At 42.7% G+C, this 14,423-nt stretch overlaps 1 protein-coding gene across 27 annotated transcripts in view; it reads left to right on the top strand.

Annotated features, from left to right (window-relative positions):
* The window catches only part of mapta (microtubule-associated protein tau a), a 36,546-nt gene extending 22,410 nt beyond the window's left edge, over positions 1-14,136 (top strand). For 22 of the 27 annotated variants that reach the window (XM_025909900.1, XM_025909891.1, XM_025909899.1 and 19 more), the window contains 7 exons: positions 822-1,075; positions 2,687-2,779; positions 4,566-4,658; positions 6,493-6,585; positions 7,768-7,849; positions 8,304-8,410; positions 10,386-14,136. In XM_025909900.1, coding sequence (XP_025765685.1) covers positions 822-1,075; positions 2,687-2,779; positions 4,566-4,658; positions 6,493-6,585; positions 7,768-7,849; positions 8,304-8,410; positions 10,386-10,583 — 920 coding nt within the window. In that variant the 3' untranslated portion in view covers positions 10,584-14,136. Of the gene's footprint in view, positions 1-821; positions 1,076-2,686; positions 2,780-4,565; positions 4,659-6,492; positions 6,586-7,767; positions 7,850-8,303; positions 8,411-9,784; positions 9,936-10,385 lie in introns of all 27 variants that reach the window. The other 5 variants (XM_025909878.1, XM_025909882.1, XM_025909881.1 and 2 more) reach the window with 5 other exon arrangements.
* The last annotated feature ends 287 nt before the right edge of the window (positions 14,137-14,423 follow it).

Here is a 14,423-nt window from a genome sequence, read left to right as displayed (position 1 = left end):
TCCTAGTGGTAGTCGCTTTGGTTGCTTGCAGAATTCTGCAGTCACTTGTAGTCCCTGATAGACACCGAGCTGTCTGCAACGCTGGCCGTGCTGTAGTGCTTGTGCCTCACCATCTCAGAAGGTACAAGCAGGTTTTAGGTCCAAGCAGCCTCCAGCAACCACATGCCAACCAGCTGGTAGAGGTCGCTGACCAGTCTCTGTGTGACTGGATCCATGTTTAGGAAACTGCCCACATCTAACCAAGAATCAGTGGACTCTTTGCATAAATGTGATTTATGTACCAGTAGAAATGTCATTATTCTTTACTAAATCACAGAAACATGCATAAAATAATCTCCCCCCAAAATCCAAAAGCAACAAAGTGAATGAATAACAGAAATTTTGTCGGTGGCTAAACAGCAGTGCAGAGAAACTCTTCAAAGAAAGAATGGCGCCTAACGGGTAAAATAATTATTTAGTCTGCTCTTAAAGCTCATTTTTAAAATATTACTTTAATATAGGCTTCCATATTTTTGGACTATGCGGTAATGATGTGTTATATTTTCTGTGATGTAGCTCGTGCCAACAAATCCCTCACTCCAAAAAATGAAAAAGGTAAAAAAATAAAATAAAATCAAGCAAATGATTAGAAATCGCTTCCAGCCTCGCATGGCCACAATGCCACGGTCTGATCTGCTGTTTCTGGATCAAACTCTGCCAGCTTTTAGCCAGTAGAGCTCCTAGTATGCTTTATTTTTTTATTATTTTTTAATGATTTCTTCTACATGCATGACTCATCACGCTGTAAACCTCCTAACCTATAATTTCTCTGGTTCCTGAAGATGCCAGGAGTGGACAGAGCAGCCCCGGCACTCCCAAATCCCCGGCTAGCCAATCAAATTCTGCAAAGTCGGGGGCCGAGGCCAACAAAGTGAAGAAGGTGGCTGTGGTGCGCTCCACCCCCAAATCCCCGGGCTCGCTGAAGAGCCGCCCACCGGCTCCTCTGGCCGCCGCGGTGCCGCTGCCAGACCTGAAGAACGTCAGGTCCAAGATCGGCTCCACAGAAAACATCAAACATCAGCCCGGAGGGGGAAAGGTAACCCGGGAAATACTCTGAATACACCCCCCCACAGAACACTGCCCACTGAGTTTGCAGATTAGAGTTTTAACATTCACGTGACTGAGTGGAGTCGTCTACGATCCAGGCGTATATTTCTATGTGCCATTGGGGGTTTTTAATCATAAAACCTTTTCCTACCACAAATTTGTCCCTCTGTTTCTGCAGCGTTTCATTTTGGCCTATTGGTGTAGCGCAGATAGCCACAAAGCTGTTTTTAACATCATTTCTTCCTCTTTTAATCGCTACATTGTAATTAAACATTGTGATGTTTTGCAGTGAACCATGCAGACCGAGAGCCTCGAGAGTTGTTCCATTTATAAAAACGGTCAAATCTGGGAAAAGTTCCTCAGAATCAGCTGATATTTCTGCACAACAACGTGGTGAAATCAGGCAGGAAGTTAAGGTTGTGTCCAGTTTTCAGGTCTGAGAAGCACCTCTATTAAAAACTGCAAATCAGTTTTGTTTAAAATCTGATGACCCCACTCGGTCATTTTACATGCTTGAGTGTTAATACCAACAAACAAGGCCCTGAACCTTTTGTTGTTCCTTCCACCTACCTTTTCCCTTCGTGTTAGTTTCCAGAGTGGATTTGCTCATTTAGTTTTTACTTGTTCCATTGTTACTTTTATTATTACATATAAGGCATTATTTCAGGGAACGGCAGCTCTGAAGAGAATGAAGAGCACACAGATTAACTAGTTAGTTTAACTTGGAGAGAAGAGCACAGACAGGTGAGGGAGACAGGTGTAACAGTGAAGATGTAAGGAGGATGTAGTGAAGGTAAGTGGGAAAAGAGGATGCTGGGATGAGGCAGATGGTCTGTGTGGTGACCCTAAAAAGAGGAACCGAAAGAAGAAGACTAGATGATGATGATTTGTCAGGGTGAGATTTTATAAGTTCAGGCGTTACTATACAAACACAGGTCAGGCTGACTCACAATAATCCGCACACCTCAGGTCTCAACAGACAAATACACTAAAGATTATTTTAATCGGGTTAGTTTTGATAAGGACACAATGTAACTTTTTTTAAAAAGATCTTTTATTATTATTGTTATTTTTTTATTTCACTGTTGTTTAGCTCTAATCATCCCGGGGCAGCCGTGTCTCTCAGAAATGTTTGTGGAAGTAAAACTCCAGTCTGCAGCTCAGTGTGATGTCGTGTGTGTGTGTGTGTGTGTGTGTGTGTGTGTGTGGCGCTAGAGGTTTATTTTAGCTAAAGCCATGCACGTCTTTGGTCTAATTTTACTCAGGGTGCAGTCACGTGTCTGATGTTTTACTGATGAAACTCAAAGGATCACGTGTTGTGATATTTATGGACCAAAATAAATAATTCAGCTTCATTCAGAGTTCAAACTAAAAAGTCTTTATTCTGGTAGATGCCAGAAGAGCTGAAAATCAGTCTCTGGTTCCGGCCAGTGTTGGACAAGTAAAGAAATGAGAAGAAGTGAAGACCAATGCACACTTTGAATTATCGACTCTCCCCAACCCCGCATGCGGTCACACTCCCGCACGAGTTTCTCCCCACTTCTATAATCAAATCAAGTCTAAACTCTAAATCTAAAAGCTGACATTTTCACTTTTCCAGGTACAAATCCTTGATCAGAAGTTGGACTTTAGTAATGTGCAGTCTAAGTGTGGCTCCAAAGACAATATCAAACATGTACCCGGTGGCGGCAATGTGAGTAACTGGGGGATGAACTCAACTCCAGACTCTTGAGTATCTCTGCAGTTATGACCATCAGAAACTAACTCCTGGTAAAAGCAAAGTGCTCTCCTCTAATGATCCGATCAGAAGGTGGACTCGGATGTGGAAACACAATCTGCTCAATATCCCTAATCGGCATGGACTGTATATAAAAGATGGATGTAGCCACTGTGGCATCACTCACCCTGGTTGGCTGAGTCCCATTTAACAGCCTTGAGCTGTTTGTTTTGGTCTTTGACGCCTTTGTTTTGGCTGAGAAACTGAGGTATGCAATGCAGCAGCGTCTTCCAGATCCCAAGGAAGGACAGCCCTAGACACAGCCACCAATATAATCATTAGCTTTCTTTTCTAGTAACCACTACTGGACTTTGTTGACAGTCCCAGAGGTATATGGTGCTGCACTGGAAACCACCTTTTTATTGCTTTGGTCATTAGCAGATTGTCACCTGTAGTTAGCATGGAAGACGGCAACTTGTCTGCACCAACCAGAAATGTTTTACCTTCAGAGTAAAAGTTGTCCTGCTGCTGCAACCAGCGTGTTTCAAAAAGTGCAACTGTGATGCACTTTCTCAAGTTTCACGACGGCTCCACAAACAGACAAGTCGGCTCCTACCGTACAAACTATGGGTGACTGCGGCGTTCTGCTAGCAACTAAAGCAATAACAAGGAGGTTGTGGGTGCAGAACCTTTTTTGCATCAGCCAGCAACCAGCTGGTGAATACACAGTTTTCTGTAACGACCAGGTGGATGCTGGGTGGTTGCCAAATAGTCTCTACGCCTGTTAGACAGACCTAACAGACCAATCACACTGCATTAGCAGACTGACGATGCTTTATGGCCGTAATAAGCTCAAATCTAAGAAAAAAAGAAAAGAAAAAAAATGAAGAAAAATAGCTGTTGAGTCCATTCAGTCGTAAGCATTGAGTTGCTACCACGTGATTGGCTAATTAGTTATTGCATTATGAGCAGAAGGACAGCTGTACCTAACAAAAACTGCTTTTTGCCACTACAGGAGTCGCCCTCTGCTGGACACAGAAAGAATGCAGGTTTATTTCAGTTCACTGTTCAGACCCAGAAGCTACGTCTATCATTTATATACAGTCTATGCACATAAGACTGAAGTTTTTATATGATTTTAATTCTTTCACTGAAAACTGGTGACGTACTGTGCTAAAGCTGGCATCTTTAACATTATACTGATTATTGATTTGCTTTTAACACAGAAAACAAAAAAACAAAAACACTGTTACATTGTTCTGATATTTAACAAATACCTCGCTCTCTCCCAGTTAACATTAACACAGCTGAGCCTCCTCGAGTTGGTTATGTTGACAAATTTGAGCAATTTAAAAAAAAAATTAATACAATTTTTATTATTTCTTTTTCATTTAAGTTATTTTGTGAGTGCACTGTATTTTCTTAGTTGCTTTTTGTTTTTATTCATATTTCTGTTTCTAAAAAGATTTTTTTTTTTTTACACTTAATTAAGTTTTAATTAACTTTAATACCCTTGCTAAAAACATCTGTTTGAAACTCTGCAGCTGCATTAAAACATCGCTATTTTTGCAATCTGCTGCACTAAAGTCGTCAGAAAACTGATGACTTCCTCGAAGTGTGACAAATATGCAGAGTTACAGATGGCAGCTTTAACGCCAAGATCTCTTTCACCATCTCACTTCCTCCTTTCGGGCTGACTCCCTTCCCCCAGCTCGTCTCGTTTTATTTCCTGAAGAATTTACTTTTTTTTGTCTTGTTGCAGGTCAAAATCCTTGAGAAGAAGCTGGACTTAAGTTACGTCCAATCTCGCTGCGGTTCTAAAGACAACCTAAAGCACACGCCTGGTGGAGGCAAGGTGAGAGAGACTGTAGCTTTAAAAGAAGTCCCACAAATTCCACAAAGGCACAAGAAAAGGGATTATTCACAAAGCCTGTTGCATCATTTACAAGTGCAGTTCAGTTTGTTTTACATAAAAAAGCAACTTCCTGTCATTACGATAGCGCCATTCTATGAAAATCAGCAGATACCTGACCTCATCAGAATCAACTGATTATGTACTGAAAATGTCACGTGGACCCAAATACGCCAGGCTTCCCCTGCAGCCTCGCTGCTCTGTGACTCAAAGGGTTAACAGTCTCCCCCTCACCTGTGCACTTTTCCATCCAGACTGAAGGATTTCAGAGGTTTTCAGAGTCTGACACGACTAAATCTACAACTTTATCAGTTCAGTTAAAGTTTAAGCACATCCACTCAATCAAAAGAGGAAATGTTGAATACATTTTTACAAATTCTGTAAAAAGAGCAGTCGTGGTAAATAATCTTGATCTTTTCCAAAGTACCTGTGAGTATGATGCCAGAGATGGTGAGCAGCAACAAGAAAATATCCTCCACACCGTTACACCACCTCGTCCATCCTGAACCATTCATATGAGGCAGGATGGATCCGTGCTTTCAGTTCTGACCCTACCACCTGAATGTCGCAGCAGAGACTCATCAGACCAGGCAACGTTTTTCAGTCTTCTGTTGTCTAATTGCAGTCCATCTGCCTCAAGGTTCGACGTGTTGTGCATTTAGAGTTCTCTGTGAACCCACAGATGGATGTGTGGGGAAAAGATGAACAGATTCTCAAATACTCTGCTAGCACCAACAACCACGCCATGTTCAGTCTCTTAAATCACCTTTATTCCCCCCAGTCTGATGCCCTTTAGTGGGTCTTTCACCATGTCTACATGCCTCAATGCATCGGGTTGCTGTCATGTGATTGGTTTTACTTCCTCCCCGTCTCGTTATATCAGATTAATCCCAGCTGTGTTTCCCTCCTGTTTCCCATTCCCTTGTTACTCCCTTGTGTATTTAAGCCCTGTGTTGTACTCGCTCTGCTGTGTGTTTCCTCCGTGCTCCTGGTTTTCTAGCCTCCCAGTGTTAACGTCTTAGTTTCCAGTTTCTATCTTCAAGTTTCGGTTTGTTTTCTGTTTATTTTATGGATTATTTTTCCCAGAAAATAAAGCTGCCGCTTTGAGTTAAGTTTTCCCTGTGAGTGTCCTGCGTTTGGTCCTGACCTAGCCTGCCACACAGCATCAAACCATGACAGATACCTGCAGTGAGGAGCAGTTGAAGAAGATTTATCTAAAAAAGTATCTGATGAGTGTCAGTGTGATATTTTTGCATTTATAATTGGTGCTGTCATCTCTCTGTGTATTCATCGATCTCTTTCGTACACCGTTTTTGTTTTTTTGCTAATGAAAAGTCTCAACCCTGTAAGGTCAAACTCATCACAGGGTTACCTTCAACTTTTTTCTGATCGTTTCATTTTTTCCCTCGATTGTCAAAAATGTGGAAAACAGTTTAGAGAAAATAAAATAAAAACCTGTTTTCCTCCAGGTTAGAGTTGGGGTCATCACCTATGATGACTTGGGCCTCAGAGGTCTAACTTGATGGTTTTCCGCTCTGTACAGTTTGAAAACCTCTGAAATGCTTCACCTGATTGTAATGACTTCAAAGCACCAGCGCGGTGATGTGTGGACGTCTCCTCACGAGGGTCTCGAGTATCTCGGTCAGCTCTCGCTCCCCTGAGCCTCAAACTCGTCCCTCCAACATTTAACTTCCTCTCCAGTAATCGTCTTCTTTCGCAGCTCTTGGATTTCTCCACCATAACTGTGTTTTTTTCCCCCCACATATCAACTTTCCAGGTGCAAATTCTCGATAAGAAGTTGGACTTGAGCAATGTGCAGTCCCGGTGTGGCTCCAAAGATAATATAAAACATGTACCCGGTGGTGGCAATGTGAGTAGAGGTGTGCTTCCACTGAACGCATCCTCAGAAAGGAGCACAGATCCTCCCGTCTGTGTCCAGCCCTTCTGACCTCCCAAAGCTGACCCGTCAGCTTCTCCCATTAACAGTTTTACTGAACACATGAACAGATCTGAGCATTTCATACTAGAACAGCACTAAACCGCCCTCCCAGCACTTTTCTTTCACTGGTTTAGATGCTCTGTAGTTCCTAAATCAGAGTCTTCTTAGTTTAGTGGATCTACCGTGTTATGCAATGCTCTGGGTCTCATGTAAGCCCAATAACTCTGTTGAATCTTTGCCCTCAAATCTGCCCCTGAAGCCACACGCATGAATCCTGTTTGTGGGCGTTTTTATTTTAAAAAGTCCTAAAACCTTGATGTGAAGTGAACTAATTGTCCCCTCAAAGTGTCCCGATCGGGTAACAAAGAGCCTCGCTGTCCTCGGCTTCTCCACCAAACAGTGCCTGTTGTCGTCCACGCTGAGGTGACCTCAGCTCTGAGAGACTGAGCGCTCTGTGTTTGCAGACAAACGGCCAAGAGTGACATCATCTATCCATGCATGGTGATGCATGGCTGCTGAAATCTGGCTTTTATCAGTTAGTGCAGAAGATGGTCACTTGTTTTTCTGCACTGGGGTAAGGTCGCCCCGCTCAGATTAAAACTTTAACCATTAATCCAGTCTGTTAGTCAGTGCTGTTGATCTGTGTTTCCTTCCATAACCCGGTTCCAGAAAGCAGGTTTTTATAGTCAAGTCTGTCGTAAATGTAAGGAGAAAGACGGAAATCACAGATTTATTATTAATACATGTTTAAAAAATGATTGGTCATCATGCAACAAGTGAAGCCTTCAATTTAAAGACCAGATGCACAGTGGCAAAAGCAGCAACTCCACACAGTCCCCCATAAATCATCATCTGATTTCATGTTATTGACTGAGTCGCTCTTATCTAAAAACAAAGGTGTTGATTCACTAAAAGTTCCCACGTTTAGAGACAGAGGCCCAACGCGAGTTTAAAGTACGACTCAGACTGTTGAACCTGCTTTCAGGAACAGTTTTACTAACAGGCCGGTTTTATAGGATCAGTTCCTCGGTGGCTGCATGCAGGGCGACTTCAGAGCTGCTGACTCTGCTGGTCTGCATTCAAACTCTGTTTGTGCTGTTTTTTTCCTCTCAGGTTCAAATTGTGCACAAAAAGATCGATCTGAGCAACGTTACATCTAAGTGTGGCTCAAAGGACAACATTCATCACAAGCCGGGTAAATTATTATTCCAACTTTCTGCTTAATTTTAGGTGATGAGTACATAACGACAATATAATTAGTAGTAGAAGTCTCCCTCACCTTCAATGTAAATGCAATACCACACGTAGTAATTTATGTTCTTGCCTCTGCTATGAATACTATGAAAAGCATTAACCAAAGAAGCTGGGGTGGAGGTGGGTTGCAAAGCGGCTTGGAGAGCCGACCCGCAAACACTGCCTCGGTCACTGCCTGAAGGTCTCAGGCAGCTGTGATTATTTTAGTAAAACATTTTTTAATGATGGTTTTCTTAATATTAACAAAAACTGGTTACTAGTTAAACTTCTGTAGCTCTGATTGTTTGATTTTAAAAGCAGGAAATTTACTGATGCTGGTTCTTACACTAAGTACCAGTACAAGTTCTTCCACTTCTTTAATAATGGTGCTGCACTCAGATTATTATTTTTTTTAGGTGGTGGAAACATTGAGATCAAAAACGAGAAGCTGGAGTTTAAAGTTCAGTCCAAAGTGGGCTCTCTGGGCAACATCAGCCACGTTCCTGGAGGCGGACAGAAGAAGGTGAAGTAAAAATCCACCAATGCGCTCTCTGCAGGCTAAAAGCAAAACGCTCAGTGCACCGTGGCGCTTCTTCACGGTTCTGTATGGAGACCAATCTGTGCCAACAGCGCAAAGAAAAAAATGAAATTGGAAAACAAACATTTTGATCTTCACTACATTCAAATTTCTACAAGCTTGTCGTCTTATTCTAAGCTAAGAGACCAATTTAAAGTTAAATATCAGATTTTTAAAAATTTATTCTTTTACTGCTAATGCAGTTTACATGCTGTGTGGAAGACACTGGATCGCTTGTTGGAGGAAAAGTGAAACTGATCCTAAAAATATTTAAAACTGTAAAAGAGTAAAATATAAAATGAGACATAAAATTTGCAGCTAAAAACTTCAAAAGCAAAATTTAAAACATTAAGAAATTCTGGAACTGAAAATAACTTTTCTTCCCTACATACCTTTAATTTGAAGACATACATATATAATTAAAATTCAATTAAAATTAACTAAAGTTTGGCACCATTTGGCCTCAAGCATGTTTCAGTGCTCGGCTGTCTTCGTCGGAAAACCAGCTTTCAGCTCTTCTGCGTCTCTGTGGGTGAAACACACTCAGCAACACAGCACGTTTCACTTCTCAGAAACAGCAAAGCTTAAAACAGTGAGAATGTTTCAGTTAATCTCTAACAGCCACACTGACGTTAGTGAGGGTGTCACACAGACAGCAGCTTTTAGAGCTTTTTTTCTTGGTTTTTCTGCTTTTTCCCTCCTTTGTTCAAGCTTCCATCTTCTTCATCCTGCTGATTTTCACTTCATTTTAAAGTTTTGGTTGTCGTTCTTGTCAAATTTCATTGTTGTGACAGCGTTTTGGGGCCACTGGAGCTAAAAGTTTACAGGGGAAAAAAAAAAGATAATCTCAAGAAAAAGGACAATTTAAAGAGACAAAGTTTTTATGTGAAAAAACTATGAGAAAAACAGTGAATAATTTAACAATAATAATAAATTAGTTTTTTTTTTTCTTATAATTTTATCACAATTTTCTCATATGTTCATCAGATTTTTCTAGTAAGTTTCACATTTTTCTAATTTGTACCAATTTTTCTCCCTTAAAATGTTTTTTTATCTCACAAATTTTGTCTTCTTCTTGTAAAATAATATTTTTTTGTTTAAACTTTAAATTCCTGATTATATTCTCTGAATCTGACTCCTCCCCCAAGCGCCTTACATTTTTTATTTGTATTTTTTTTACCTTCAGCTGCCCTGAGACGCTGTGCTACATTTTCTCACCAATTGTTTTGCTTTATTTTATTTATTTTTCATTTCTGTTGAAACCATCATGTGTATTTTTGTTGCATGCCTTTTCATTTCCTTGCTGGGGCTCCTCTGTAGAGGGAGAAGGGGAAAGACGGAGAGGGGAGCACCTCAGACAGCCCCTCGGTCCTCTCCCCCGCTGTCACCCCCCCTCAGTCACCTCCGACTGTCCCTTCAGCACCCATCACACCCATCCTGACGAACCCTCTCATAAAGATTGAGGACTCCTGTAAGTACCTACAAGCTGCTTCATCTCAGACTCTCAGCTATGAGACGTGACGTGGATAGCGCTGATTATGAGTTTTCAGGATCTGAGGCCTGTGCTGTGAAGCTAACCTAACATCATCAGTCAGGCCAAGAGGTCACATGAAAGTTTTATCAGCTCAATAAATCAGCTCAGGGTTCATTCTCACAACCAGAAACCTCCTGTGACCGCTCTGCAACCATTGACCGGAGCTGGAAACGTCTTTATTTTTGTTGCATGCATGCAAACTGTACCTCATGTGCACACAGTTTTGATGGTTTTGGCTTCTGTAAACAGCTTAGGGCGAATCATAATGCAGGAAATTAAAAGATTACGTAGTGCAGGACTATCATTAGTCCTTAAAAATCAGAAAAATCCAGGCCGTGGCTGATCGGACACTCTGATGTCTGACCTTCACCTCCGATCTCGCCACAGATTGAGAGCCACAAACTGAACTTCCGCGAGACAGCCAAGGCCCGCACTGACCACGGCGCCGAGATCGTCTCCTTGGAAGACTCCCCCCACCAGCTCAGCACCGTGTCCTCCTCTGGCAGCATCAACATGACCGACTCTCCGCAGCTCTCCACGCTGGCCGACCAGGTGTCCGCCTCCCTGGCCAAACAAGGCTTGTGAACGCGCCTGCCGCACTCCCCGCCTCGACCACACGACCACGTAGAGGAGTTGTGATGCCTTCCTCGTTACTTTCACAGGACTTTTGTTTGATTTTTTTAGCTGCCCGTCACTGTTTATCCTCCACTAACCTTTGAATCTCGTCGAGGTGTTGCTATTAGAGGTCTTGAAAAAGAAAACCGATTAACCAGTAGGCCAACATGTATTGAATATCTCTCTGTGGTCTTTGATCTCTACACTTAATTTGAACCTTTTGTAAGTGTCCCTTTAAGAGTTAAAGCACCCCAGCAGAGCAAAATCCTCCCTCTGAGGATCTCCGTACATATCCCGCTAAATCGTCTAAGACTCGGTTTCCCGTCACATTGACTGTAAACCCTTTTAGAAGTGTATCTTATCAGCGTCACCTGTGACGGGTGTCCCCTGATTCTTTTTTATTTATTTATTTTTTGATAAAAAACAGAACCTTGAAGATGGAGGTTAATGCAGACTGTTTGTGGGACGGGGGTGGGGGTGGGGGTCCGTTTGTGCTAAAGCAGAGGGATCAGATACAGGGTCTGGTGAAGTGGGCGGAGGAACGGTTAGAAGAAAAAGTAGCAAATATTTCTCATCAAGGCAGAAAAAAAAAGCTTTCAGACCTCACTGCTGTCTTTGCTTTGTGTAGTCCCGACATGTGCTGCACCTCGAGCTACTGCAGGAGACTGCGGGGTGGGAGGGGGTGGGGGTGGGGGTGGGGGCCGGAAGTGAGACCGCAGAGAGAACGGCGACTGATCGCGCCACCTCCACACGACTTTACGGGACGCGCCGAGCTCAGATGTTCGTTCAGAGCCGCGAGATCGAGAAGAAAGAGAGAAATTACACCTAACGGAGGGCTGAAAGAGGCCTTTACCAACGGCAGCTGTGCTGTTTAACTCTTCCCTGCTTAATAGGACAAACATAACCGAGTGTGCATCAGACGTAAGTGAGAGTGATCTTCAGCTTGTTCTAACAGCCATCGAAACATTTGTTAATCGATAAATACACTGAAGCATCAGGTTTTTGTAGTTTTTTAAAAGTAGCTGGCTCGTTGTGGCGACAATACTGTAAAGTTGTGCTGTCTGCTGCGACCTGCAGCTGCTGAGGCCTCGAGGGTCGACCTGGTTTTACTACAGTGGATGTCAGCGTGACGGATGACTGAGTCTAAAACACTAAACCAGCCAAAGGATTGACATTTAAACCATTAGAATCGCAGCGGAGAGCGCAAGCGCTCCAAACCAAAGCCGAGCGGTGACGTCACCATCACTACCAGTGCCATCCAGACTTCTTGTGTTCGCAGGGTTACAGCGTGGTGGCACTTTCACAGGTTCAAACTTCCACTGCAGAGGTGTGCTGCAGCGTGCTGGGAACATTTCACCTTAAATATGTAAGTTAAAGGGCCCGGTCGAGCGATGGAAGAATACTAAAGCTAAATAATGAAAATTTTAAGAAACAAAATGTCCAAAAGTGTGAAAACCCCACATTTCTTCTTCTGTTTTATTTGACTGATTTAAGCTGGTTTTTGTTCCCCGCTGTTTCCTGTTCTCTGCTGGCCGTGTGAGTCGTTCGGCTCAGAATGATCGATTATCTGAGCTCGGTGACGAAGCGAGGGGCTGCTGCCTCTCCGCGGTCTCATTTCTGATGCTCTCCCCGCGTCCTAGGTGAGGGAGGGGTGAGGGAGGGGGGAGGGGAGCGTTACCTGGATTTAAAAAATGCAGAAAAAAGACGAAGTGAAGAGCTAGAGTAGAGACTTTGTGTTGGGCACAGTTTTATAATCGTACTCTGTGGATATATGACATGTATTTGATATGAAGAAACATTTGTATCGTGCCTGCTACTGTCAGTGTTCTTTTTTTTTGCTGCTCTGTGTAAATGCGCTACAGCTTGAGGAGGGAAAATTAACCTTAAAGTGACATTTTCATAGCTAAACTGTGAGGAGGAGGCTGAGTACACTTACAGGTAGGTAGACTAGTTTTCACAGCGGTGACACAAACACACAAAGCGGCTGTTTTACTGTTAATGGATCGTTTGTACGGAGAAGATTGTGATTGTTGCACAGCAGGCGGATGGTGGACGGTGAAGACCTCGTTAGGCAGTCTGTATCCAACACACATGCACCTGAAACACAGGACTGATCAGCTGGTCGTGTTTCTCGCTCCCTGCAAAGTAGCAAAAGTGCACTTTGTGGCAAAAGTTTGTGGACGCATGAGCACTTATCTGCTGCAGATTTTTAGCGGTAGTCCAAAAGTCACGAGCGAGGCTTGATGAGCATCACAGGAAGTGTTTGGTGGGCCAGAGGAGGCCCAAACGCCACAGCACACAGTGGTGCCAGACAACAAAAAGAAACCTCAGAATTGGGCCCCGTATTGGTGCTTTCTCAGATTTGTTTGATGAGGCGTTACATTTAACCACGACTAAGTGTTTAATTAACCTTTAGAAAATGTGTCTACATTCTCAGTAAATACTGACCAAAGTACAGAACAGGAATATTTAGAGGAGGTGATGATTTCACTGCCTTCATGGTGCTTTCACACCAAAGGGAACTTTAGGGAACAGCCAACAGCACGAGGACGACTTCAGCTGATAGCTGGAATCAAATTACGTGTTTATTTCTACTGTAAGGTTTGTTGTTTGAACATGGGTGTCTCTGGAGAATGACTCTCTTTTGGAGCCAGCCTCAAGTGGCCATCAGAGGAACTGCAGTTTTTGGCACTGGGAAAAAACCCGTCAAAGTTACTAAATGGAAGGTAGACCTGCCTTTTAGCAACAAAAGTGCCCAAGCATCAGATTAAAATATGATCCCTTTTAAATGGTTGAGCCAGACAGGTGCGTCCACTTGCTTTTGTCCATGCAGTGCATATGTGGTCACGTTTTTGTTGTGTTCTCCAGCTGGAGCCAGGTTAAGACGTTCCCCTGCAAACAAACCCAGTTCATGTGCTCAGAGATGTCCCGATGTGCCCCCCCGCTGATTCATTACTCGCATTAAAATGAGTGAAACAGCTTCTTGCATGCAGCTCATGTAAGAGACAGCCGTCTGCTTGTTGCCCCCCTTTCACAAAGCGATCTTTCTGTATATCCTGTTTATATTTGCTCTGGAACTGGACGGATGTACCAATTCTTCTTTTTTTTGTATAAAAAAATGTGCAATTAAGGGTCAAAAGGTCGCCGACTTTGCTGTAAGGTTTCCTAAACGAGCAAGCACACGAAAAGCTTGCAATCTGCATGCTAAACCCTCTTTAGTTCCAGTTCCACGCTCGTCTCCGCGTGCAGGACTGACGCCAGCACCGAGGGACGGGAGCCGATCTCCACAGAGGTTTCCACAGTAACAACTCGTCACCTTCTTTCGTTTTTCTTTGTTTTCCTCTCTTCGGGGTTACTTCTGACGCTGTACAGTTGTGGAAATGTGATTGTTCTCGTTATTGTGCATTTTCTCAATAACTGGTTTATGATGATTCTTGTTGCTGTATATGTGTATTTGAAAATAAATGCTATGAAGTCACCGTGATGGTGAAGGAGTGCAAAAAAAAATCACTCCCAGATCAGACGGGACTCATTCATCTCTGTTTCCACCTTCAGTCTGAGGCAGTGGAACTCAAATATTTATATAAGTTATTTGGTGCTTTACATTTTCTTTACAGTAACTGTGTTTTACTGCATTTATGAAATATAAAACACAAGACAAACTTTTTCCTTTTTATTTATACGAACAAAATGCGACAGCTGTGATGAAGAGGGGGAAAATCTATGAGTAATTCACTGCTGAAACGGTAGTTCACTGTAGTTAAAAAATAACCACACTTTAATTTAAATAACAACAATTTTTAAGCTAAT

This window comes from Oreochromis niloticus, linkage group LG8 (assembly GCF_001858045.2).
Source record: "Oreochromis niloticus isolate F11D_XX linkage group LG8, O_niloticus_UMD_NMBU, whole genome shotgun sequence".
Taxonomy (NCBI): Eukaryota; Metazoa; Chordata; class Actinopteri; order Cichliformes; family Cichlidae; genus Oreochromis; species Oreochromis niloticus.
Note: the sequence above shows the minus strand (reverse complement) of the source record. Positions and strands in the feature narration are given on the sequence as shown.